The sequence below is a fragment of the Lycium barbarum genome, chromosome 3 (assembly GCF_019175385.1).
Source record: "Lycium barbarum isolate Lr01 chromosome 3, ASM1917538v2, whole genome shotgun sequence".
NCBI lineage: Eukaryota > Viridiplantae > Streptophyta > Magnoliopsida > Solanales > Solanaceae > Lycium > Lycium barbarum.
The window spans coordinates 22351016-22377244 of record NC_083339.1 but is presented as its reverse complement, the minus strand read 5'-3'; the positions used below and the strand labels follow the sequence as shown (position 1 = coordinate 22377244).

The following is a 26229-nucleotide window of genomic DNA, read 5'->3' as shown; positions in this document are numbered from 1 at the left end:
TGATGTCCTTTATTTCATTTCTAGTTATGATTATATATTTATTATGATACTTGTGTTAGTTAAAAATAATTCTTTGCTAGCTTAGTCTTGCTTGGTAATTACGTGGATATTATGTGAATTTGATACCATTTGAAAAGATGAAATAAATTAGAAGTTTGATTTAGACAATATTAAGTGATTTTAGGTTGGTTAAATTAATAAAAATAAGAAAAAATTTCATCATTTATTTCATTTTAAGTTATGATTATATATTGTGTATGATGCTTGTGAAGTTGAAAAGGATTAGGTGCTAGCCTAACTTTGTTTACATAATTAAGTGAGTATCCTATGAATTTATTACTATTTGAAAAAATGAAAATAAATTAGAAGTTTGATTTAGACAATGTTAAGTGATTTTAGGTTAGTTAAATCGATAAAAATAAGAAAAAAAGATTCCATCCCTTATTTCATTTTAAGTTATGATCATATGTTATTTATAATGCTTGTGTAGTTGAAAAGGACTATGTGCTAGCCTAACTTTATTTACATGATTATGTGAGTATCCTATGGATTTATTACTATTTTTGACAATGTTAAGTGATTTTAGGTTAATTAAAATTGATAAAAATAAGAAAAATAGTAGCTTAAGCTAGAATTTTGACATTGTGTTGATAGGTTTAGTGTGATTATTCATTCTTGTTAGCTTTTGATATAAATAAATAAAGAATAAAAATAAAAACTTTAGTTCTTGTGAGTTTGTTACTAATTCATAGCAACTATTGAGCCTTTTGCATAAATTGTCCTTTTATTTATTTATAAGTATGATAATTATGGGCTTGGTTTAAAAGTATTGTGATTCGTTTTTTTTGGCTTTGTAAATTAAATAATTGACCTTGGCCTATTACTAATGTTTTGTACACCTATCTTTTGTGACCTCCCCAATTTGTTGGTGGATCTTTCGAGGCCCACTAACATTTATAGATCGAGTCAACCCCTATCATGGAAGAACTAAGGCATTGGAGCATAATTTGGAGCGGAAATATTTATTTATGCATTTTTCTATAGGGCTTGGTCGGCCCAATTCCCCACTCTTTTATATTATTTACTTGATTATATATATGTATGCTTGTATATAAATTGGAACCCTAAATGAGATTATCATGCCTAAGAGTTGCTAAAATTGATTTTCAAAATTAAAAAAAAAAAAAAAAAACCATTTAGGCAAATTTAGGATTGCGGATGATTTTGAGGATTTTGGATACCTTTGATATGATTTTGAACTTATAAGCAAACTTTAGGACTACTACGACTGATTTGAAACTTGAGTTGGAAAAGATGTTTTTGTAAACTTGGATTATCATTTTGGGTGAACCGTTTTGACTATTAAAAAGGCTAATGAGTTAACTTTGAGACTTTTTGTAAAGATTAAAACCAAGAATTGGATAAAAGTTCTAAAAATATGGCTAGCCTATGGAGTATATTAGTATCCCTATAAAAACTATTTTCAAAAACTATTTTCTATACTTAAAAAACATTTTTTCTAAAAATCCTTTTTCTAAAATCGGGTGGGCTTACATAGAGTTCTACTTGGTTTAATGCCTTCGGTTTTAACCTAAGTGTTCTAGTTCGAAATCCAAAAAACGTCCAATTTTGGGCAAAACTCTACCATTTTTTCGTTTCTTGAAAAGGAGTGGTTTTGGCATGAATGACTAATTTCTATTTGCGAAAATATGAAACAAAAACTGTTTTTATCACAAACAATTTATATCTACAAAGGCATACTATTAGAACCCGTAGGTCAACCGTATTTTACGGATTCTTAATACCAGGGTGCCTAACACCTTCCCCGGCGGATCACTAGAACCCTTACCCATACTTTGGTTAGATTAGGTTTCTTTTAAAATTTAACCATTTTGAATGAATCCTTTTCGAACTGGTTTTCCTAATTTCCTCAAAATTAGGTGGCGACTTTAAAACATTATCCGTTTAGAGCACCATTAGTAGAGATATATTTTTCCTTTTTCCCGGTACGATTGACAACCGTACTTCCTCGGGACACTTTCCTTTAAATGAGGCAAGTGCAAATGTGAATCGGAAAAAATATCAAACCACTACAATAATAACACATTCTACAATCAAATTCAAATTCAAAGTACTTCAAAATATCCTTAAAACTACATTCAAACACGTAAACATCATAAAGTTAAACAACCACAAACTACATTCTACAATCAAATTCACCTTCAAAGTACTTCGAGTTCGAATTAAAAGTACATTCAAACACTTAAATATCATATACATATCCTCAAGTGCTTTTGTGTATTCAAAAAAAGCATAGACACCGGCTATAAATTCATCCCTCATCCCTAATGGATCCTCATAAGCTCTATTGTACATCCAATCACGAGATTCCATCTACACAAATAGCACAAAGTTTGAACCTGTTAAACAATACTTAGTTTATATGTTATTAGTCAAAGACTCACCAACCATAATTATCATAATTCTCAAAGAGCATCATATATAATTACCAAAAAAGATTAGAAAAGCACAAAGTTTGAACTGATATTAAACCATCGATGTAAGTTTATTCGTCCTATACGTATCCACTGATAGGAAAGGACTACTAACTTGTACAAAAGGAATGAAGCGTACAGTCGAGGGTTAGAAGTGTACTTTCCTTCTGAACTTTCTAGATTTGTTTAACTGTATCTAAATGTATGTATATTGGTCATAAGACATCTTAATATCGAACTTTAAGCTTTGCAACTTAAAAGTGAACGAGTTTCACAAAATTCCTTGACTACTTTGTCAAACAGTTAAACAGTAAGAAAATGAATACATAAGTCAGAGTAGCACAAACATGTCAAGTACGAGTTCGATTGAAAGAGAAGTTGGAAGCATATCACAAGTATAAAGGATAAGTCTCCCCAGCTCTAACAATTCTCAAGTATTGGTAAAAACAACAACAAATAGCTACAAATGCAATACCAACAACATTCAATTTCAATTTCAATTTACACTTAGTAAGATTTTAACAAAATAGCTACAAATGCAATCTTTAAACACAAATGCTATCTTTAAGCCAAATTCATTGGAATTTCAATTTGAATACTACAACAACAATATTCAATTTCAATTCAAAACCCTAAAATAAATTTAACATTCTAAACCCTAAAACAAACATTGAACCATCAATAAAGTTAACAAATCTACTAATTAAACTAAAAATATACAAAGTAATGCAATTAATAATGATAAAATGAAATTGAAAACCAAAACTCAAAAAAAAAAAAAAGACTAACCTAGCTCACTGTTCAGTCGGTGGCGGCTGGTGCCTGCTCCGGCGGTAGTGGTGGACGGCGTCGCCTACTTGGGTGGCCGGAGCTATGGTGTCCTGCCCATTTCTGATAAATCTGCACCGATTGATAAAGTTTGATTTGTCTATTTTTGAAGTTGTTGGAGCTTTATTTTAGGACTTAGAAGCACGTAGAAGAAAGGGGATTAGGTGAAGAAGAGGAGAGTATAGTCAAATAGAAAATTGGAGGAGATGAGTGTAGAGAGGGTAAAGTTTTTTTTAGAAAGAGAAGAGAAAGTTTTGGGGGGAGATGAAATATTCTCGATCAGGCTGTGGGTTTATTTTTTACTTAATTATTTCGACCTTAAGCGGTCGAAATTTGATTTTTTAATTTTATTTTTAATTAATTGTTTTATATTTATATAATTTACTTTTGTGTAAAATAATTTTTTTTCATTTATTATTTGTACAAAAAATAATTTCGACCTCATGCGGTCAAAATTATATTTTCCCGTTAAAAAATCGACCCCATGTGGTCGAAATCCTAAAGAAAATTAAAAAAAAAAATGAAAATTTCAACCACATGAGGTCAATTTTTTTTTTCGACCAAAAGTGAGGTCGAAATACCAGTTTTTTTTAGTAGTGATGTAAGAAAAGAACTACCTCTTTACCATTCTTTGAGAGGGTGGCACTTGAGAAATATGGAGGAGTTGATTCCCTAAAAGGTTATTCATGTTTTGACAATTGCCTTATAATATCACTTTTGTTTCTTTTAGGACTAGAATATCACTCAACTGTAATCATTTTCCTCAAAAAATACTAAACATTAAAAAACCCTTCTTCTCTCCTAGTTGGCATGCCATGTCACATTTTAAAAAAATAATAATTTATGGAATAATTTCAAAGACCTCCCTCCAAGTTTGTCTTGATAACACTTAGTTCCCTTATGGTTTGAGATATTTAGACTAACCTCCCTTATTTCGATTTTTGTAACCAAACTTGTTTAAATAATAAAAAAATTATATATTCCAAATTTACCTTTTATAGCTTAATTATGGGAACAATATTTCATAACAGTTCTCTCCCCTAAAATTGTTAGGTATTATATTAATAGTTAGGCTAACAATTTAAAACTATCTTATATCTAAATAAGAAATCCTAAATTCTAGTGTTAATGTAATATTACTATGACAAATCCTAAATTCTAGTGTTATGGTAATATTTTCCTTTGTTCTTATAATCATGTTATTAATAACAATATTTAGGCTAAAATGAGCACATCTCGCTTTTACTATTTAGAGGGTGAGATGAATAATCCATTTTTTAAATTCTTATAGTTGTATAACTGCAATAAGTTTTAAACTATTTTTTTTTTGGTAGAAGGAGCATAATTACATCTATGAAAAAGGGTTGGAAACTGTATATACAGCGTGATACTTTAAAAATAATCAATAAAGCAATATGAAGCCCAAGCTTTTTGAATCAATTTTCATATCATAGTTGTTGAATTTCATGTTTTAGCATTTGAGATTAAAATTTTCAAGCACAACAAAAAAAAAACCAGCACTTTACCTATAAAATTAGATAGTTATAAATTAGGAAAATCTTACGATCAATGAGAAGCTATTATTATCAAAAGTTTAAACATTATAAATAAAGTTACAAAAGGGTACATTAGGAACATAAGTAATTTTTAGTATTTAAAATTAGTTTGGTTACAAAAGAATCAAAATAAGGGAGGCTAGTGTAAAGGGAACTAAGTGTTATAAAGACAAACTTGGAGGCAGGCCTTTGAAAGTATTTCATAAGTTTATTATTACAATATAAAATTTTAATGTGACATGGCATGCCAATTAGGAGAGAAGGAGGTTTTGTAATGTTTAGTATTTTTTGAGAAAAATGGTGATAGTTGAGTGATATTATAGTCCTAAAATAAACAAAAGTGATGTTAGGAAGCAATTGTAAAAACATGGGTGACCTTTTAGAGAATTAACTCAAATATGGAGAGGAAGAGATGTTTCTAGACTTATATGTCGAGTCTGTGTTGGTGTCAAAAGTAATGAAGATTTTTTTTCTTACCGAGCGAATTTACGTTTTTACCCTTGTCGTTCCATTGTTCACTCTTCTATATAGTAGGCTATGGCTTGAAAAGTACTCCCTCCGTTCATTTTACTTGTCCAGTATTCTAAAAATAGTTTTTCGCTTTTACTTGTCACTTTTAGCATATCAAGAAAAGACAAACGTTTCTTTCTTATTTTACGCTTAACATTAATTACCCATTTCTAAATCATTCTCCAAGTCCAATGAAACTATACTCCAATTAATATGGGTATTATAGTAAAATATATACTTCATTTATTAATTTTTAAGGGGCGTCAAAGTTAAAAATGGACAACTAAAAGTGAAAGGAGGGAGTAATTGAAGTCACGATATAGAAATATGTGATGCTTAGTGTGTTGATTTAGTAGCAGTAAGTCTTAAAAAACAGACACCAAAAGAGGAAAAAAAAAAAAAGATAACAAGTCGAAGGTCCAAGTAAGGAGCAGTAGGTGTGACCATATACGTTATTTTCAGTTTGTAGTGTATACATACATGTACAATAAATTCAAATTTATTGATTTTAAATTCTGAATTCCTTTCGAAGAGTTGGTAATAGTTGACATAACTTGATCTGACTCATCTGAGAAAAAACAAAGTTGATTTCCATTCAATTATTATACCGTTAATATTGATATCTGTTATAAAATGAAGCTAAAAGAGTAATAATATTAAAGGATGAAAACTATAAACATAGAGTGACAAAGAGGAGAGATTTTATTATTCTTCCAAAATGTGTTTCAAGTACATTACGTATGAAAACTTATGTCTCTATTTATAGTGCTACATATGCATTCAATATATGAGATAATGGAAGAACCATTAATATAGTGGAAGATAATGGAAGAACCATTAATATGGTGGAAGATAATGGAAGAACCATTAATATGGTGGAAGATAATGGAAGAGGCATTATATTTGTGTAGTGGACATCCATTCTATATTTCATAACACTCCCCCTTGGATGTCCATAGATGATGTGTATCGTTAAAAACCTTATTAGGAAAAACCCTGTGGGAAAAGCCTCAATGAAGGAAAAAGAGTACACATATCTAGTAATACGCTTTGAGAGCTGCCTCATTAAAAACCTTACCAAGAAAACCCAATGGGACAAAACTTGGTTAAGGAAAAAAGAGTACAACGCGTATTTCACTCCCCCTGACGAAAACCAATATTCAGATGTCGGAGTCTTCGCATTCCAATCTTGAATATCATCTTCTCAAGAGTTGAAGTTGGCAAAGATTTGGTGAACAAATCTGCAGGATTGTCACTTGAACGAATTTGTTGCACATCAATATCACATTTCTTCTGGAGATCATGTGTGAAAAATAACTTTGGTGAAATGTGCTTCGTTCTATCTCCTTTTATAAATCCTCCTTTTAATTGAGCTATGCATGCAGCATTATCTTCATATAATACTGTGGGTAATTTTGTATCACACTTCAAGCCACATCTTTCTCTGATGAAATGTATCACTGATCTCAACCACACACATTTTCTACTTGCTTCATGAATAGCTATTATCTCAGCATGATTCGAAGAAGTAGCAACAATGGACTGCTTTGTGGATCGCCATGATATAACAGTACCTCCGCATGTAAACAGATAGCCTGTTTGAGATCGAGTTTTATGTGGATCAGATAAATAACCTGCATCTGCATAACCAACAAGATCTGTACTACCTTTGTTAGTATAAAACAGACCCATATCGCTAGTTCCCTTCAGATATCGCAATATATGCTTAACTCCGTTCCAATGTCTTCGTGTAGGAGAAGAGTTATATCTTGCTAGCAAATTAACAGAGAACGCTATGTCAGGTCTTGTAGCGTTAGCAAGATACATAAGTGCACCAATTGCACTAAGATATGGTACTTCAGGACCAAAAAGCTCTTCATTTTCTTCTTGAGGTCGGAACGGATCTTTACTCACTTCAAGTGAGCGAACAATCATTAGAGTACTTAAAGGATGCGCATTGTCCATGTAAAATCGTTTTAAAACTTTTTCAGTATAAGAAGATTGATGGATAAAGATCCCATCTGTCAAATGTTCAATCTGCAAACCAAGACAAAGTTTTGCTTTTCCCAGATCTTTCATCTCAAATTCTTTCTTTAAATATTCAATCGCCTTTTGGAGCTCTTCTGGAGTTCCAATTAGGTTTATGTCATCAACATAAATAGCGATTATAATGAACTCTGATTTTGTTTTCTTAATAAAAACACATGGACAAATGGCATCATTTATATAACCTTCTTTTACCAAGTATTCACTGAGGCGATTGTACCACATGCGCCCTGATTGTTTTAGACCATACAACGATCTTTGTAATCTGATTGAATACATCTCCCGAGACTTTGAGTTAATTGCTTCAGGCATTTTAAATCCTTCAGGAATTTTCATATAGACTTCATTATCAAGTGAGCCATAAAGGTAAGCTGTAACCACATCCATCAGATGTATTTCAAGGTTTTCATGTACAGCTAAACTGATGAGATATCGAAATGTTATGCCATCCATAACGGGTGAATATGTTTCTTCATAGTCGATACCGGGTCGTTGAGAGAATCCTTGTGCAACAAGGCGTGCCTTGTATCTCACAATTCCATTTCTCTCATTCTTTTTTCGCACAAAACCCCATTTATGGCCAATTGGTTTTACACCATTAGGCGTTTGGACTACAGGTCCAAAAACCTCACATTTGGCAAGTGAATTCAATTCTGATTGAACTGCCTCTTGCCATTTTGGCCAATCATATCTTCGTCGACATTCTTCGACAGATTGGGGTTCCTGATCGTCAATGTCTTTCATAATATTTAGTGCAACATTATATGCAAAAACATTATCCACCGTAATCTTCGATCGATTCATATTTATCCCATCACCAAAAGAACTCAATGATAGTTCTTTATTTACTTGAGTCTCGGGTTCCCTAATATCTTCAGGAGTATCAGGATTAGTCAGATCTTGAATATCTTCATGATATTTTTTCATAGTGTCATTTTGATCATTTTTCGTGTTTCGTTTTCTAGGATTTTTATCCTTAGAACCCAATGGCCTACCACGCTTCAGGCGTGCATGAGATTCAGAGGCTATGACACTAGTAGATTTTCCCTTTGGGACATCAATTCGGATAGGCACATTCTCTGCAGGGATATGTGACTTAGTTATCCTTTTCAAATCAGTAAATGCGTCTGGCATTTGATTTGCTATTTTTTGCAAGTGAATGATCTTCTGGATCTCCTGTTCACATATGGGGGCACGTGGATCAAAATGAGATAGTGATGGAACTTTCCACACAATTTCTCTTTTGATTTCTTTTCTCTCTCCCCCTAATTGTGGAAAATTTGTTTCATCAAATCGACAATCTGCAAATCGGGCAGTGAATAAATCTCCCGTCAATGGCTCAAGATAGCGAATAATAGAGGGTGATTCAAACCCAACATATATACCTAACCTTCTTTGGGGGCCCATCTTAGTACGCTGTGGTGGTGCTACAGGCACATATACAGCACAGCCAAAGATTCGGAGATGAGCAATATTTGGTTCATGACCAAATACTAATTGTGACGGGGAGTATTTATTATAATGAGTCGGTCTGAGACGAATAAGAGATGCTGCATGTAACATAGAATATCCCCAGACGGTAGTGGGCAACCGTGTTTTCATAAGTAGTGGTCTTGCTATCAATTGTAGTCGTTTAATAAATGACTCAGCAAGGCCATTTTGGGTATGAACATGTGCTACAGGATGTTCAACTTTTATCCCAACTGATAAACAATAATCATCAAAAGATTGAGACGTAAATTGTCCAGCATTATCGAGGCGTATAGCCTTAATGGGATAATCCGGACACTGTGCCCTTAAGCGTATTATTTGTGCCAATAATTTCGCAAACTCCAGGTTTCGAGACGATAGGAGGCACACATGAGACCATCTTGAAGATGCGTCTATTAGGACCATAAAATATCTGAATGACCCACAAGGTGGATGAATAGGTCCACATATATCCCCATGTATACGTTCTAGAAAAGCAGGGGATTCAATGTCAACTTTCATTGGTGATGGCTTAGCTATCAACGTACCCTGATAACAAGCAGCACATGAAAATTCACCACTTTCAAGAATCTTCAGGTTCTTAAGTGGATGCCCATTTGAATTTTCAATAATTCGTCTCATCATTATTGATCCAGGGTGACCTATTCAGTCATGCCAAAACACAAAAGTACTTGAATCATTAAACTTCTGGTTTACGATCGAGTGTGCTTTAATTGTACTAATTTTTGCATAATACAGACCAGAAGACAAAGTTGGCAATTTCTCCAAAACATATTTCTGGCCGGAGACATTCTTTGTAATGGCAAGATATTCATCATTTATTTCGTTTAATGTCTCAGCGTGATATCCATTACGGCGGATATCTTTGAAACTTAACAAGTTTCTTGGGGATTTAGAAGAGAATAATGCATCTTCTATAACAAGTTTCGTCCCCTTAGTCAGAAATATAGTACCTCTTCCGGAGCCTTCAATCAATTTCGAATTGCCAGAAATTGTATTAATATTTCCCCTTTTTCTACGCAAGTGAGAAAAGTATTTCTCATCTTTGAATATGGCATGTGTTGTTCCACTATCAATTACACAAATATCTTCATGATTGGTCATTGATCCAAATAAAATTTGAGGAATTTCCATAGATTCTTCAAAATGAAATAATAGATAAAGTGAATATCGAAGTAGATATTATGATTAGGCAAAGCATTACACACATTTTATTACATAAACATGGAAACATAACCACATACAAACGACACGTATGAAATATCTAAGTTTTTATAGATCCATCACCGATCAAATGATCTATTTTTCCTTCAGGGAGTTCAAAGAAATCTGCCACATCTAGATGCATGGGCTCAACATTATCTTCAGAAATAAAATTTGCTTCGGCATCCTTTTCTGCCTTTTTGAGAGAGGCTTGATACAGCACAATTAGGTGCTTTGGCGTACGACAGGTACGTGACCAGTGCCCCTTTCCTCCACATCGGAAGCATTTATTTTCTGAATTTTTCTTTTGCCCAGTTTCATACTTTTCATCCTTCCTTTTACACTGCTGGTGGTGAAGGGTATTATTTGGTGCAAGACGAGAATCATGATTAAAATTTCTTCCTTGACCACGACCGGGGCCACGACCTCTTCCACGCCTAGAATGACAAAAATTTGCCTCATTCACTTCAGGGAATGGGGCAGTACCAGTGGGTCGGCTTTCATGATTTTTCATTAATAATTCATTATGTTGTTCAGCCACTAGAAGATGTGCGATTAGATCAGAATATTTCTTGAACTTCATTTCTCGGTATTGCTGCTGCAGGAGCATACTCGAGGCAGGAAAAGTGGAGAATGTTTTCTACAGCATATCATGATCAGTGATATTTTCACCACATAATTTCAACTGAGAAATAATTTTAAACATGGCAGAATTATATGCTTTAATAGATTTAAAATATTGTAGCCTTAAATGGAGCCAATCAAAACGTGTTTGTGGAAGTATGACCATCTTCAGGTGGTCATATCTATCTTTTAAATTATTCCACAGAGTAAGAGGATCTTTAACAGTGAGATATTCCATTTTCAAGTCCTCATCAAGGTGATGGCGAAGGAATATCATTGCCTTGGCACGGTCTTGGTTTGATGCCTCATTTTTATCTTTGATGGTGTCTGCCAGACCCATCGCATTAAGGTGAATTTCGGCATCAAGAATCCAAGACATATAGCTATTGCCAGATATATCTAAGGCTACAAATTCACGTTTAGTAAGACTTTCCATTAGTAAAGGGAAATAGAAAGTCAATACCTTCGAGACTTTTAAAGTTTTGCTCGGAACGGCAGAGTCTCGTGTTGATAACGTGTTATAAAATGAAGCTAAAAGAGTAATAATATTAAAGGATGAAAACTATAAACATAGAGTGACAAAGAGGAGAGATTTTATTATTCTTCCAAAATGTGTTTCAAGTACATTACATATGAAAACTTATGCCTCTATTTATAGTGCTACATATGCATTCAATATATGAGATAATGGAAGAACCATTAATATGGTGGAAGATAATGGAAGAATCATTAATATGGTGAAAGATAATGGAAGAGGCATTATATTTGTGTAGTGGACATCCATTCTATATTTCATAACAATATCCTTAATATTTGGGGTTAATTGCGAAAATGCTTATAGCAAAATATAGATCATAAAAGCTCTATTCAGATTAACTTAGGGCGAAGTGCACATGCTATCACTTTAGGGTTATTGTTTAAAACATATCTAGCGTTTGCAAACTATTTAAGATTTAGCCAACTTAAAAAAGCAACAAGGGAAATGGTGCAAAATACCCCTCAACTTTGCGATTTAGAGCAGATATACTCCCCGTCATAAAAGTGGTGTAAATATACCCCTTCCGTTACAAATGGTGTAAATATACTCCTGCTGTTACAAAATGATGCAAATATACCCTTTTTACTGACGAATTTTTTTTAAAAATTATTTGGTTTATATTTTAATTAAAAAAAAATATCACGTGACTTTAAAAAAAAGTCTATCCATTTTTTTTATAGACATATTTTTCTAAGGACACATGATAATTTTTTTTTATTGTTGGATCGGGTCTGTTTCGTTTAAGAAAATGGGTAGAATTATTTTTTTTAAAGCCACGTAGATATTTTTTTTTAAACGAACTAGACCCGACCCACCAAAAAAAAATTGTCATGTGCCGTTAGAAAAATATGTCTACTCAAAAAAAAAAAAAATAGGTAGACTTTTTTTTCAAAGCCACATGGTATTTTTTTTAATTAAAAACTAGGCTAAATATTTTTTTGTAAAAACCCGTTAACAAAAAAGATATATTTGCACTATTTGTGTGACAAGGGTATATATGCACCATTTCAATATCTACACTTAACTTCACGATAGTTCAATCAAGATCAATTGAGACTTTAGAACACTGTCCTTAGGATCGAACTCCACAAGTTACAAGAACATAGACTACATAGTTCAAACCTAAGGACATAGTATCCTTAAGTTTGGATCCATAATATTCAAATTAATGATACAATTCCAGGAACATATGCATCATTTTGGTCACTGAACTGTAAGAAAATTATATCAAATTGGTCAATATTATTGTTGATCCTTTCGTATCTTCCTTCTTCTTTTGTTCTTTACCAATGACCTGAAGATAGAATTACAACAATTGAACTTCAGGACACAAACTCTTAAGTTCGAACTTAAAAAGATTTGAGTCCTGAAATTGGAACCTAAAAAATTAAACTTCAAAACACAGTGTCCTGAAGCTTGAAGCATAGAAGAAGCTCATAAGAAAAAGAAAAAAATGGGTCTCTACCACTTTTTAAATTTATTACTGTTGTTGATACATCCCAGGCGTTGGCTATGCTTTAAACAACAGTTCTAGAAGTGGTGCGTATAGACTAGATAAGGCTGGAATGGCTAATTTTAGGATAAGGAGGAAGAAAGTAGGTATTGGCTAATGCCTACAGAGCAAATGATGAATCTCTCAAGGAAGAAGAAGATTCACCATTTGTTCAGCTATTCTTTTTGTAAGCTGATTCGCAAAAAGGTGAAATCCCTCTTTGGCATAGGAATGGCCTGTCATTCCTTTATGCTGGACGGTTCAATGTAACTGATCCTTTTTGTGTAATTTTGTTCATAATTAAAAAATAAAAAAAAAAGTGGTTTTCTTCCTTATAAGATCCATAGTTATTACTCCCTCCGGTTCATAGTAGGTGTTCACTTAATTTTTTTATTTTGGTTTAAAATAAGTGTTTACTTACATATCAAGAAGGAATTAATTTTATTTTTTCAAATTTACCCTATTTTGCTCAAGACAATAAATAAGTAAAAGTCTTATTAATTAAAGGTAGTTTAGTCAAAATATCTAACAAAAAATTAGGAGTTAGTGTTTTATTAAGGAGTGTGAAAAGGGCTAAGTAGACACTTATTTTGAACGGGCAATTTGCACGATTGCCATTCGTTGGGGGTGGTCTTTAATCTTTTCCCCTCAAATTGCGGTCTTTAATTTTTTTCCTTCGCCTAAAATACCCCGAGGTTCTGGATTTGAACCCCGGCTTAGTCATAAAAATAAAAAAATCGCAAGGCAAGGCTTTGTAAAAAGTTAGCCTTATGCGGTGGACTTTGCCTTAAGACATAACTAAAAGTCTGCCGGAGACAGCTGACTTTTCCTTTTAAGGCAAACTTTTAGTTATGCCTTAAGGAAAAGTCTGTCTTATGCGGCAGACTTTGCCTTAAGTCATAATTAAAAGTCTGCTTTATACGGCAGACTTTTTGCAAAGTCTTGCCTTGCGAAATTAACTTTTTTTTTTTTTTACTGAATAGGAGTTCGAGCCCAGAACCTCGGGATATTTTCGGCACCCTTTTAAAAGCGAAAGACAAAAATTAAAGACCAGCAATTTGAGGGTCAGAAATTAAAGGCCACCCCAAAAGAATGACAATGCGCGCAAAAAAATGATTTTGAACCTGAGGGAATATGAATTGATTAGACCTTCAGGAAAGGAAACTAGGCCACATGACCCAACATAGAAGCCCAATATAGTTTTACTCCTTCTAGCCCAAGTCTAAGATTATCTATATGGGCTTTACTAAACCCATAAGAACCCCTCTTTGAGACTATGGATCTCACAGGATTTCAATACTGAACTTTCAGCAGAGCAGCGCCCATGACCATTTCTCCACTGGCCTGTTGATGGATGTCAAGTTTGAGACCATTTGGTCATTCTACTTTTCTACTGTTATGAAATGAAATTCTCAGTCAACTTTTGAATGAAGCTGTGGGACGAATATTCAAATTACTTCTGAATATTATAATCCTAATAAAATTATTTAAAAACTAGTTGAACTACTAACAAATCCTAGTTGCACACTCGAGAAAATTACACTCTTTAATCTTGACATCTTAACGTTGTTGCTTTGGCAAGAATTTCGGCCAATAAACTCTGCTCGTTACCACTTCGAGTAACCTTATTATCAATTTTCGTATTGTATTCCAAAATAATTTATAACTTATAAAAACCAAATATTAATACTATAATTTAACTTCCTTCTAAGATGGAGTTTGAGTCGCTCCCTTGTATGCTTGTTCACTTAATTATCTTCCAGAACAGTGGAAAAGAATTATTACACCTCAAACGTCAAAATTTAATGGGATCGTCAGTTTTCACCTTTTTACTTAAGTACTACAGTATTTAGTTTTTCAAAATCTATAGTTAGTATTGGCAAATTTCAGACAAAAGCATTGCTCCTTTTCTACTAGTGTATTTGAAGTTTGGGACTGCTTGGCCAAACTTCAGTGAAAAATGTATGAACTGTCAGGCCAAACTTCATATGTATGTGTTCATTCTTTTTAAAACTTCAAATTCATAAGTCTGAAGTTGATTTTAAAGTGAAAAACTTGCAAAATTTTTGTGCACTTCGGCTATGTCTTAAATAAGGTCTTGCATTGGCTATTTGTGCCCAGCCCCCACCCCCCAAACAAAACCCCAAATCTCAAGCTAGACGGAGTTGCTATTTGAATTCTTTAAATCATTTGACTTGTTTGGGGTTCATGTTTTTAAAAATCGTAACACAAATTAGGAGTTTTATAATACTAAAGATTTATAGATCTAGCAGTTATCTTTTACGTACTCGAACCTAACCTGTTTAACTACTCTATCATTTGTTTGCAATTTTTTTCACAGCAAGAAGGAATATGTAAGGTAACGGCTTATATAGAGCATAACAAAAGGAAAGAAATTTATGAAAGAAAGTCCACTAGCAACACAATTTGAGTTTTACTTCTTAGAGTTATATATTCACACTTGATAATCCTGGATAAATTAATGTTATCCTATACAAAAAGTTGAAGTGAACGAGGAAGATTACCCTGTACTTAAAGCCGTTAATAAACAAATCTTAAGTCATCATTAGCATGATTCAACAAACACAACTACTTTTGCTACGTTTTGAATGAACCAAAAGTCCACACTTGTGGAGACAAGATTTAGATCTTACCAATGTTTCCACGTGCTCATGCGTATTCTTCAATTTAAGAATTTGACTAATCTCCTGTTTTTTTAGTTTATTCACATTGATCTCTCTAATTCCATGACCCAAGATTTACTTGTTTTATTTTTTTCACAAGAAATTCACATTATGGAAATTACCAAGTCAATGCTTCAAGCCTCCAAAATCAAGCAAATTATCTAGATAGATGAATCAAGATACGGGATGTTCTGAAATCAATGAACACATCATTACAAATTAAAGAATTCCATGCTTACAAGTAAAATACTCCGGATCCAAGTAGGCTTACAAATCAGTCAAAAGAATATTTCAGTAGGGGCTTTAGGTTCATAGAAATGATCAAGAAGTACTACTTCTATAGTGTATGAGACTAATGTATGTATTTCACTTTAGTATTATTTTTTCTTTTTATATTTTTGTGTCTAATTCCACGTAATCTTTGAAGTATTATGACCAAATTATTGAAAGCTCAATTCCTATCAATTAGCGGCCAATTCATAATTATAAGCAAGTGTATGCAAATTATTGTTATTGAAACACAATGGCAGTGGATATGAGCAAAAGTATAATTACTTTTTTACAGTTAAAATAAAAAAATTGTCAACTATATATTAACTGTGTGACCCGAGCATAGTGAATGTGACCGCATTATTACACACATACACAAATGAGGATTTAGAACTTAAAGTTCTATGGTTCAACCTTCGAGGTCTAAAAGGTTTGAACTTTTTACATTTTAAAATTTATGGTTCAAACTTGATGCCGTACATGTTACAATTTTAATAGAGACTCACACATAAACTTATACTTCATGGATCCAAATAAATGCGGTGTCGCAACGTTTCATCCGCCGCTAACACCTAAATCAATCACTCAGCACAGAGGCTGAACTCGTAATCGTAGTGCTAGATCCGGCCTGACTCAGTGGCGAGCCAATAATTGTAATGCCAATATCAAAGAAAAAAGAACCTCCTTTTTTTTTTTTTTTTTTTGTGTGTGTGTAGCAAATTGTATTCAAAAAGAAATTAAATTAAAAAAAAAAACAAAGAAGGAAAAGTATGCTATCATATTACAAGATCAATAAAAGAAAAAAAAAATGATAGACGTATCATTTATTTAAGCATAAAATGCCGTGACTGCCATCTTCACTTTGCATATTGGATTTGGATTCAATCTATTTTCTCTTTTGAAATGACATATGCACTTTATTGATCCATTTCCAAAAGTGGAATACCAAATTCGGCGACCCAACTCACACTAATTGCCAACTAAACCACTTTTTCTGTTTTCTCACTTACCTATTGTCCAAACTTTAAAAATTTGACCTATATTAATTAATAGTATATAACCCCATTTTTGCTCATATCCATTAACATCCCAAAAAGTTTAGATTTAATTATTCCAAAGAAACAACATAACGACACCTTAATCCCGGATATTACGGGAGAATAATAAATTAAGTTTAACGTTATATAGAGTCAAAGGGTCTTCAATCTAATTCAGGTTCATTCAACACTTAATTAAACAAAAGAAAAATTAAATAATAGAAAAATGAAGTAGAGACTTTAAAGTGGGAGGTTCATGCATGTTCAAGATTTTGATAAGCATGTGAGAGAATATGTAGGAGGAAAGAGTGGCACATGACAAGGTTTTAGCAACCAAACGTGCATTCCATGTGAGAGGAAAACTTTGGGTCCAAGACCCACTCCTCTAAAGAGGAATCTCAAGTCAAAAGGATCACATATGAAACTTGGTTATTCTTGTGTTCTAACCGTAAAAGATATTTACACAAAGATCAGTTATTAATATACTTAGATATATCCTAATGATAAATATTAGTAATTAGTAATTTGATAAAAATGATAGGTAGGCTCCTAGCTAAAGTAGCTTGTCTCGCCCCGAAGGTGAGAAGACCTAGTTGAGAACAAAATGGCGAATGGGTGTATAACGCGTGGAAATCTACCAAATAGTTCGGGTCAAATCCTGAATATAGTTAGATGTTACCAAATATATAATTATACCAAATTCGATAGAATTATTTGATCTTAAAAGGAATCTTCTATATTTTTTAAGATGATGGGTTTTAATAACATGTAACAACAAAAAAATGGTATCAATCAAGTGAAAAATCTACGCACCAATCAATATACACAACTTAAATCCTTCTTTGTTATTGGAACTATGACGATTTATAGAACAAAACCTTCAGAGTTATGTTTGTGAGATTACTAGAATTGAAAGTGTGACCTCTTGATCATTGGACTGTCGTTTGAGCCATTAAGCTACTTGTACTGGATCATGGCCGTGTTGGCAATTCTTTAAACTTGTAAAAGAGATTAATTATATACTCCGGAAACATGACAAGTAATAATGACATTGCAAAGGCACAAGGTTTCAACAATACAACTATATAAAATCCTCTTTTTATAACAACAATCATTTACTACTCCACCAAGAGTGGGGAAGAAAGAACTTTTAAAAACTAACACAACTTGATTTAATTAGCCTATGCTTTTGATAGCAAAGGATTCATCACAATTCAACACACTATTATATCTAATGTTGTAAGAACAAATTGAAACTTGGGGGGAAAAAATGAAAATTCTGGCACACACACCACATGTAAGGGAAGTATTACTACAACCCCATGTATATAATACAAGATAGTCTAAGTTTAAAATTTTCCGGACATCCTTTGGCGTCGATCGAGGCGGATCTAGGTCAGCTTCTCAGTGGTGGACGGGTGCCGGATGTGGTGATAGACTCGCCGGAGGAAGTGAAGGTTTGCATTGATAACACTTAGCGAAAAGGCCAAACGTATCGACTTGTCTGACGAAATTGGTCATGCTAGCCCAACCTCCGAACCCGAATCCAACAATAAAAACCCAAACCACTATAAAGATGTTAATGACATACATAACAGTCCAACTTGGCATGAAAAATGGTGGTTTCTCTGCTGCATTCTGCAAGTTCAAAATCAAAATGTAACCTTAATTTAGAAAAATGGTCCAATTTGATGAACACAAATATAGCATAATTTTGGGGAAGAAGTGAGTTAAGTACGTAGCTAGGGACCAACATTGTAAGAAAATGTTAAATTCATAAGGAAGTATAGTAAATATGTCAAACTCAAGGGGGCATAAGGTTGTCAGTCAACTAGTAGCCAGCTCATCTCAGGCATAATACAACAGGGAGACTGTATCTTATAACTAAATGAAATGGACTTTCCACCTATATCTTCTTCCCTACCATATATTTCCAAATCCAAGCCATTAATGCATTTGTTGTACCTTTGTGTCCTCCCTTCTCTCTCCCCCACCATTGTACTTTAGATAAAGAGTTTTAATAATGCAAACTAACGGTGTAAAAATTATTTACATGATCGAATGGCTCATAAGGTACTTATAGATAAATCTCTATGATCAACATTAATCGTATAACACAATAAAAATAGTACTACTAGTAATTAACGCACTATTACGATTAAAATATACAGATTGTTCGAAACATCTTTTATACAGTCAGTGTATACAACTTAAATCATTTACATTATTATAATTGGATCATAAGGTAAAAAGAGTCAACAAAGGGAATATGTCTCATAAGTCTTTTAAACAACCCCGTGAATTTTTTGGTCAATTTATCTATGTATAAAATGCCATTGCACAACAAAGGTTTAATATAACATGTTTGGACATAATTATTTCTAATTACCTTATCACAAACGTTCTTTTCACCCCTTATTTTCACTCAGAAGACGTTCATTAACTCATAATTTCGAGTATCAATTTATGATGAATCCTCTTAACATAGAAATGACAGACTTACACAAAGTACAATAGGGAGGTAGAGAAATAAATGCGTACCTGACGAGCGGAGGATTTCCGATAAGTGAGCATATGGGCAGCAGCTGGCTCTTAACATAGAAATGACAGACTTACACAAAGTACAATAGGGAGGTAGAGAAATAAATGCGTACCTGACGAGCGGAGGATTTCCGATAAGTGAGCATATGGGCAGCAGCTGGTATGATGTAGACTGTGAAACTAACCAAAAGAGCCCCGACTGCAGAGTTGATAGGTCCAAAAAATGGGAAAATAATAGCCAAGAACCATATTGGTATAACCACAGGCAATCTAGCAAGTGCCCTTAAACATATGCTTTTTGTGTCATGCATCCCTATAACTTTCTCCCACACAAAGTACAATGGAGTACACGCGAATCCGAACGTGATGAACTGGTGAATCAACATCAAGATCACAGCAGCATCGCGCCACCCGTTTTTGGGAAGAAGTGAGAACGCGTTACTATGGTTTAAAAGTTGATCTCCGAATGCCCAGTAAACTGCTGAAGCTGATGGTAGTGTTAGGGTGAAAACATACAATGTGGCTATTAAGTATATGTACTTGAACTTCTGTGGTTTCCACATTGCATGCATAATTTCCCTGAATTACATTTAAACAAAAAAACTGAGTTAATTAGCTAATCATCACTACTAAGAAACAACAAATTTCTCCACTAATCCTATTTAGCGACGAATTATAAAAAAAAAATTAGTTACGAGCTATTTAGCAACAGATAAATGACGAAGTTCGTCGCTAATTTCAATTGTGTTTGCAATGCATTAAAGTTAATATATCATAAATATGAGAAGGATTAAACACACACACAGAGTACTATAAACAAATATTTGCACTATCAATATAATTTGACATATTGTGCCTGCCTTATTTTCAAGTTATATCACACTTATTATGAACAGTTGCATCTAGTTATGTTTTAAATGGTGTGTACGAACTCTTTTACATTCGTATATAACTTAATAAAGTGAAATAAGAATATGGAATCTAATCATATGCCATAATTACAGAAGACATATAAAGTAGTATAGTACTTTGACAATATGGGGCATTGGATTCTTTAAATACAAATTCTAAGCTGTCTATGTAATGAAGTACTCTTAATGGGACGCATTTAATGACTAAACAACTCTTTGGCTTAGCTAGTTCCCATGTACCAAGAACGTGCCAAGATACGAGGATAAGATCATAGGCAATAATATGGGAATAGTGGGGAAATTAAAGTTATATTTAAGTGGGAATAAAAGTGAGAAAATTTTGTAGTACTATTGAAATGGAGGTCCTTTTTTCACTGTTGGTTTTTTCATGTGAAGGGAAAATGGAATGGGGTAATATATTGTTGTTTTCCTACCCTACAAAATTAAAAGAAAGGTTATTTTCTCATGATTTTGTCGGTATTTACAAAAATCGAGGTAGGAGGCAAAAGCTGCAAAGAGAAACCGTGTAGAAACAAATAGCAGATAAAAAGAAGTAATATATGGATAAAAATGACTACATAATATTATTCATATATAATATAAAATAAATTGCAACAGATATGTAACATTTGTATTTAAAGTTAAGAAGAAAGATTGGGTAAAAAAAAAAAACTTACACAGTAACAGCATGTCCACCAAAGGTGTAAAGAATATTGGTAGCACCAGTGAAATACAACACTACCTTATGTGGAGCAGTGTGTTGAACATTTTCAACCTATACACACAAAAATAACTTTTACTAATTGATACCCAAAAAATGAAAATTGAAAAGTAAAATTTAACTTATTGACAATTTTGTCATAAATTTATTTTTGATTATTTACCTGGCCATGAACAAGAGCTGCAACAGTTAAGTACCATGCAGTATAAGTGGTCATTCCAAGTCCAAGGAAAGACCAAATCCTATAGTTGTGGAAAGAAGGAATGAAGACAGTAGTAGCACAACAAGCTCCAAATATGTAAGTCCATGTCCTCTTGTCCAAGTGATCATTGATGTAATATATGTTACTGTTCCAAATCCAAAAAAAAAAAAAACATCAAGATCAAGTTTTTAACCAAATCCTACTTCAAGCTAAATTTCGAAAGTCAAACCAATTTTTCGAGACTCTTGAAATCCGAACTGTGTTGCGTATATTGGCACAAAGGGAGTACTTTTTAAAATGAAGGGGAATGATTTTCATGGCTAAAAAGTGAAAGTCCATACCTTGCACAGGCAATTAGTTGTATGACAGATCCAAACAGAAGGAAAGTACAGTTAAAGGCAAGGCCTGCTGCTTTCCAGTATGGTCCCAATAGTCCATCAAGCACTTCAAACCACTGCCATTGTGATGATAAAATATGAGTTAGTTTGCTATTTCTTGAAATATGTATTGATCGCAAGAAACGAATTTTAGAATAAAAAGGGTGCAAAAAGGGAAATTTAGAGAAGGGTCGGACCACATTGAATTTATTGTATAATGAATTTTGGAATAAAAAAAAGATTGAAAATCATTACAAACCTGAATGACATGATTTTTGAAGCTAACACCTTCTTTTTCTTTTCTTGCTCTATATTCAACATAGAGAACACTAATGAGGTATGCAGTCCAGCTACCAACAAGACCATAGAAGATTTGTAGGACTATGCCTGACACCATACCAAGTTGAGAAAAAGAGTATGGTAATGTCAATAGCACCTGTGCAACCTGTAAAATAAATTCATCAAAATGGTCAACAAAACAAGAAATTTCTTTATGATGGGACGGTAAACTAATAGTTATTATCTCAAGAAGTCGCATTTCAATTCCTTCCACAAGAAACAGACTATGACTTTCTGAGATAATAACGATTAGCGGAGTGACCATCTGAAATGATTTTGTTTTTTAAGTTTCATACTTGATTAGAAGCACAACTGAACCAAGCATCCCAAGCAGAGCCGCCATGCCAGAGGAAACTCTTGACATTGAAAAGTGACTGATCTTCTCCATCTAATTTCTCAACTTCTTCCTTGCTACTGCCAATACCATCTTGTTCACTTTCATTGAAGTTTGGGACAATTGCTTCCTCTGCTTGCTTCCCACTCAACATTATCAATTTCTGGCAGATCTCACCAACAAAAAAGACACAAAATGAGACAAAAAATAGAATACACACACGAGTCCCCCTTAATGCTGAAAAACTCCCAATTGATTTCTCATATGGTCACTCAACTAATAATTATTATTTCAGAACGTCACTTAAAAAATTGATATCAAAATAACAATTAGTCGAGTAACTATTGAAAATTCAACTTGAAAACTCCCCTCTTCCACATCCCCAGTTTCCCAAGAAAACAAAAACCAAGAATTCCCTAGATCCAAAAAAACCACCCCATCAACAACAACAAAAAAAAAAAACATTTTTCCCATTTTCTTACCTTGTTGTAGTACTAAGATGTCTCTTTCTTGTAAACCAGATCTCTGCAATAAAGAAGTACACACTCCTCTTGTAATTGAACTATTCCTTTTGTTCACTTAAGCAGCAACCGCCCCAATTTATTTATAGTCAAAAAAAGGAAAGAAGGAAACTTGAACTAAGTTGCAGCTTTTAAAAAAAAAATCAACTTTTCAAGAATCAAGTGAATAAATGTGCAGCTCAGAATTAATTGCCAAGATCACAAAATCTTCTGAAAACGAACAACCCATTCACTTAAATGTTGCGTCAATTTATGCAGGCTAAGGAAACCTCAAAAGTAGCAAAAAAACAGAGCTTTTTTTTTTGCTACTATAGAAGTATAGAAGAAGAAAGAAAGAAAGAACGAAAGGAAGTGATATAAAGTAGTACACAACACTGTTACAGTAATATAGCAGCCAAGCTCATTGGTTGGCATAGGTAGTATGGTATATATATTAATTGCATGTGTGTAATAAATTAAATTCTTTTCCTTTTTTTCTTTCTTTTTGGTTTTGGAAATTCTTTAAATTTTTTTCTTTTATGTATTTTCATCACTGTAATCCACTTATGATAAAGAAACCTGAGCGTTTATGGTGACAGAGACTTAATTCTCAATTTTTATCATCAGTTGAAACTAAAATACTGCCAAACTAAAACAGTTCCATTAATTATTCAAAATCAATTACTAACTTATATACATTATTGAGAATTATGGTGTTATAAACACGATTTCTTTATCTCTAAGCAGAGGTATTAAATTCGATTCTGTACACGAAAAATAGTCTTGGTAGAAAGTGTTTTTCTTTTGAATTAGCCTTACATATACGAATCGAATTAGTCAAGCTCCAAAACTGATAATAATATCAGTGGGGAACCAAAAAAAAAAAAAAATTAAGTTAGTATACTTATATTGTATAACTTAGCTTATTATAGCAGGTAACCTCTATTCAATTTAAGTTATTACTATTTTTTTTTAATTGTAGATTGGTTGTTTCTATCTCTTAAGTGACATGATAGGGTACACTACTAAAAAAATATTATTTTTCACTGAAAAATTTTCAGTCGCTATTTTCTATTAAATGTCGGTGGGAAAAATCTAAATAGTAGAGTTTTCACACGAAAAAATTAGAAAGTTTTTCAGCGTTTCAATGGGAATCTATTTCCCACCATTTGTTTTCCCAGTGTGATTGTTCGTTGGAAAAATCATATTTTATAGCATAAATTTTCCACTATGTGGAAAAAATCTCTTTTCTATTAGTGGTAAGTTCTTTTATATATATGGTCGATGTAATGAAGTTACTCTATGAAAACTCATTTATTTGGATAATAAAAACAAATTTCAGAGGATATTTTAGCTAATTGATTTAAGTATTTAGTACTTAGAATGATAATGTGTCTTACGTCTCAATTGCTTGTTTTGTGGGTGTTTGGTAAAATAAAGTTTTTCGTCGAAGCAATAATCATTCTATGTTTGACTGTCATTTTCCCCTGTGCATGTGATATGGTATTTTTAAATACAAAGAAGATTCCAAAATTAAAGAACTTTTATGTAATTCTTTTCTAAGATACAAACGTCACGTACAAGATCTGCATTCTTTTTTTTCTCTATGAACGGTACTTAAATCCATGTTCAAACACTCAGTACTTAAAATTAAAAATTGACAAATAAAACATGAATATTATAGTGAACAAGAAGAAAAAACTTCAAATAAAATCACAAGTTTGCGTTAAAAAAAACTACGTCCAATATCTATGTCGTAAAACATGCCATATCAGCTATCTTTATTTGATGTTTAATTGTCACATTAATTTATAATGATAATCATCAGTTATGCAGTGGCGGATCAAGAATTTTCACACGAGGTTCGAAAAATAAAAATATAGTGTGAGATTTGAACTTGGACCTCAAAATGAATATCGAAACTCCTAAACCTTTAAGTCAACCTCTAATCTTGTCTTCATGAGATTGAAAATCTATATATATACATTAAAAAATAAAAATTACCTTATATATACAATATAATTTTTTGCCGAGGGGATTCGGATGAACACCCTCCCCTCCCCTAGATCCGCCCCTGGATCTATGTGCTAATACTTAAAATCTTTGTCCAAAATTAGTATGACTTCAAAATTTTAGAACTTTGAATCAATTTAAGTTAGTATCATTTAGAGATCTAGTCATTCAAATATATTTAAGATGAAATTCATCTTTTTTCTATTTTCCGATTCAATTATAATTTTCAGGTATCACGTGTTTATACCTTCATTCTACATACGTTATCCTTAAGTTAAGGGTCATAATGTTTCTTTTTGGTTGAATAAGGGTCATAATTTTAGTGTGAAACAAACGTTCAAAGGTCACCAAATGTTGATCTTGAATTTTCTCGTTCTTGTAGCAGAAAGTAGTGGGAGAAAGATATTTTTTAAATATATGTCAATTTGCAAACTTCTATCAATATTTTGTACTAGTTGATATATGATAAATAACAATATTTACTTACTCCAAAGTAGAAGAGGAATTAATGAGACTGTTGAGTCTTGTAACTAACACGCAAAGGCGCGTTTTGTTAGTTTGTACTCAAAGAGGAACCTGTAATAAAATAGTTTAAGTGGGCCTGAGCACTTAGCTGTAAAGCCCATTATTTACTTTTGCTATATTGAGCAAAATAGCTAAACAACCTCTTTTAATACCTGCTACGAGTATTAAATATTAGTCATTATTTCAAATTTATTACTCCTCTGGATAAAAAAAAAAGATTCTATTTAATCATTTGCACACTTTTTAAGAAAATACTAATTTCAAGATAAAAATAGGTAATTTGACTAAACTACCTCTAATTAAATAGACATTGGGATTTGATCATATAACACTTAATAAGAGCAAATCTGAAAAGACACGGTTAATTCTTTCTTGATTTGATAAGTGGACACTTTTTTTTATTCAAGAAAAAAAGGCTAAGTGAATTCTTTTTTTGATCCGAAGGGAGTAATGTTTACTCATTCTTATGACATAAATATTTTTTTAGATAAAAATATGCCCAATTTATACAAAGAATGTCTCAGCAAATGCTACCGGAATTCGAAGAATCTATATTTAATATAAAGCTAGATATAGACAAGGTGATGTGGGCACAGACAGGTCATGTAGCACCTCTGTATGGCCTAGAATAACATTTATCTTTTTTCTCATTTTAATGTGTTACTTATATATATATATATATATATATATATATATATATATATATATATATATATATATATATATATATATATATATATATAAAGTAAAATCAAAAGCTGCTCTCTTGATTCTCTTAATTGCAGCTCTGAATTTTCTTAATTAATATATATATATAAATAAAAGTAAAATCAAAAGCTACTCTCTTGATTCTCTTAATTGCAGCTCTTAATTTTCTTAATTAATTGCTCCTTTCCCCCTCCCTCTATAACCGTTTCAAAAAGAAATCTTTACATCTAATTAAATGAGAAATGATGGGTGAATGGTGATATGACTATTGTTTCATTTGCTGT

At 32.6% G+C, this 26229-nt stretch overlaps 1 protein-coding gene across 3 annotated transcripts; it reads right to left on the bottom strand.

Annotated features, from left to right (window-relative positions):
* Positions 1-17841: 17841 nt before the first annotated feature.
* LOC132630741 (auxin transporter-like protein 4) lies at positions 17842-23128 on the bottom strand. 3 transcript variants are annotated; one of them, XM_060346317.1, is made up of 8 exons: positions 22682-23125; positions 22162-22371; positions 21786-21971; positions 21491-21603; positions 21111-21294; positions 20904-21001; positions 19429-19894; positions 17842-18412 (listed from the first exon to the last, which is right to left on the bottom strand). In XM_060346317.1, the coding sequence occupies exons 2-8, from the start codon at positions 22351-22353 to the stop codon at positions 18179-18181; spliced, it is 1473 nt and encodes a 490-aa protein (XP_060202300.1). In that variant the 5' UTR covers positions 22354-22371; positions 22682-23125; the 3' UTR covers positions 17842-18178. The 3 variants fall into 3 exon arrangements, 2 of the variants coding, with proteins under 2 accessions (XP_060202300.1, XP_060202299.1); XM_060346316.1 differs by having other exon boundaries at positions 22162-22362; XR_009578670.1 differs by having other exon boundaries at positions 18274-18412; positions 19316-19894; positions 22162-22362; positions 22682-23128.
* Between the last annotated feature and the right edge of the window lie 3101 nt (positions 23129-26229).

Coding starts and splice junctions, on each gene's coding strand:
- LOC132630741 (XM_060346317.1), bottom strand. CDS start 22,353: ATGTTGAGTGGGAAGCAAGCAGAGGAAGCAATTGTCCCAAACTTCAAT. Junction 21,604..21,785: donor TCAAAAATCATGTCATTCAG/GTTTGTAATGAT, acceptor TCACAATGGCAG/TGGTTTGAAGTGCTTGATGG. Junction 21,002..21,110: donor CAGCTCTTGTTCATGGCCAG/GTAAATAATCAA, acceptor TTGTGTGTATAG/GTTGAAAATGTTCAACACAC.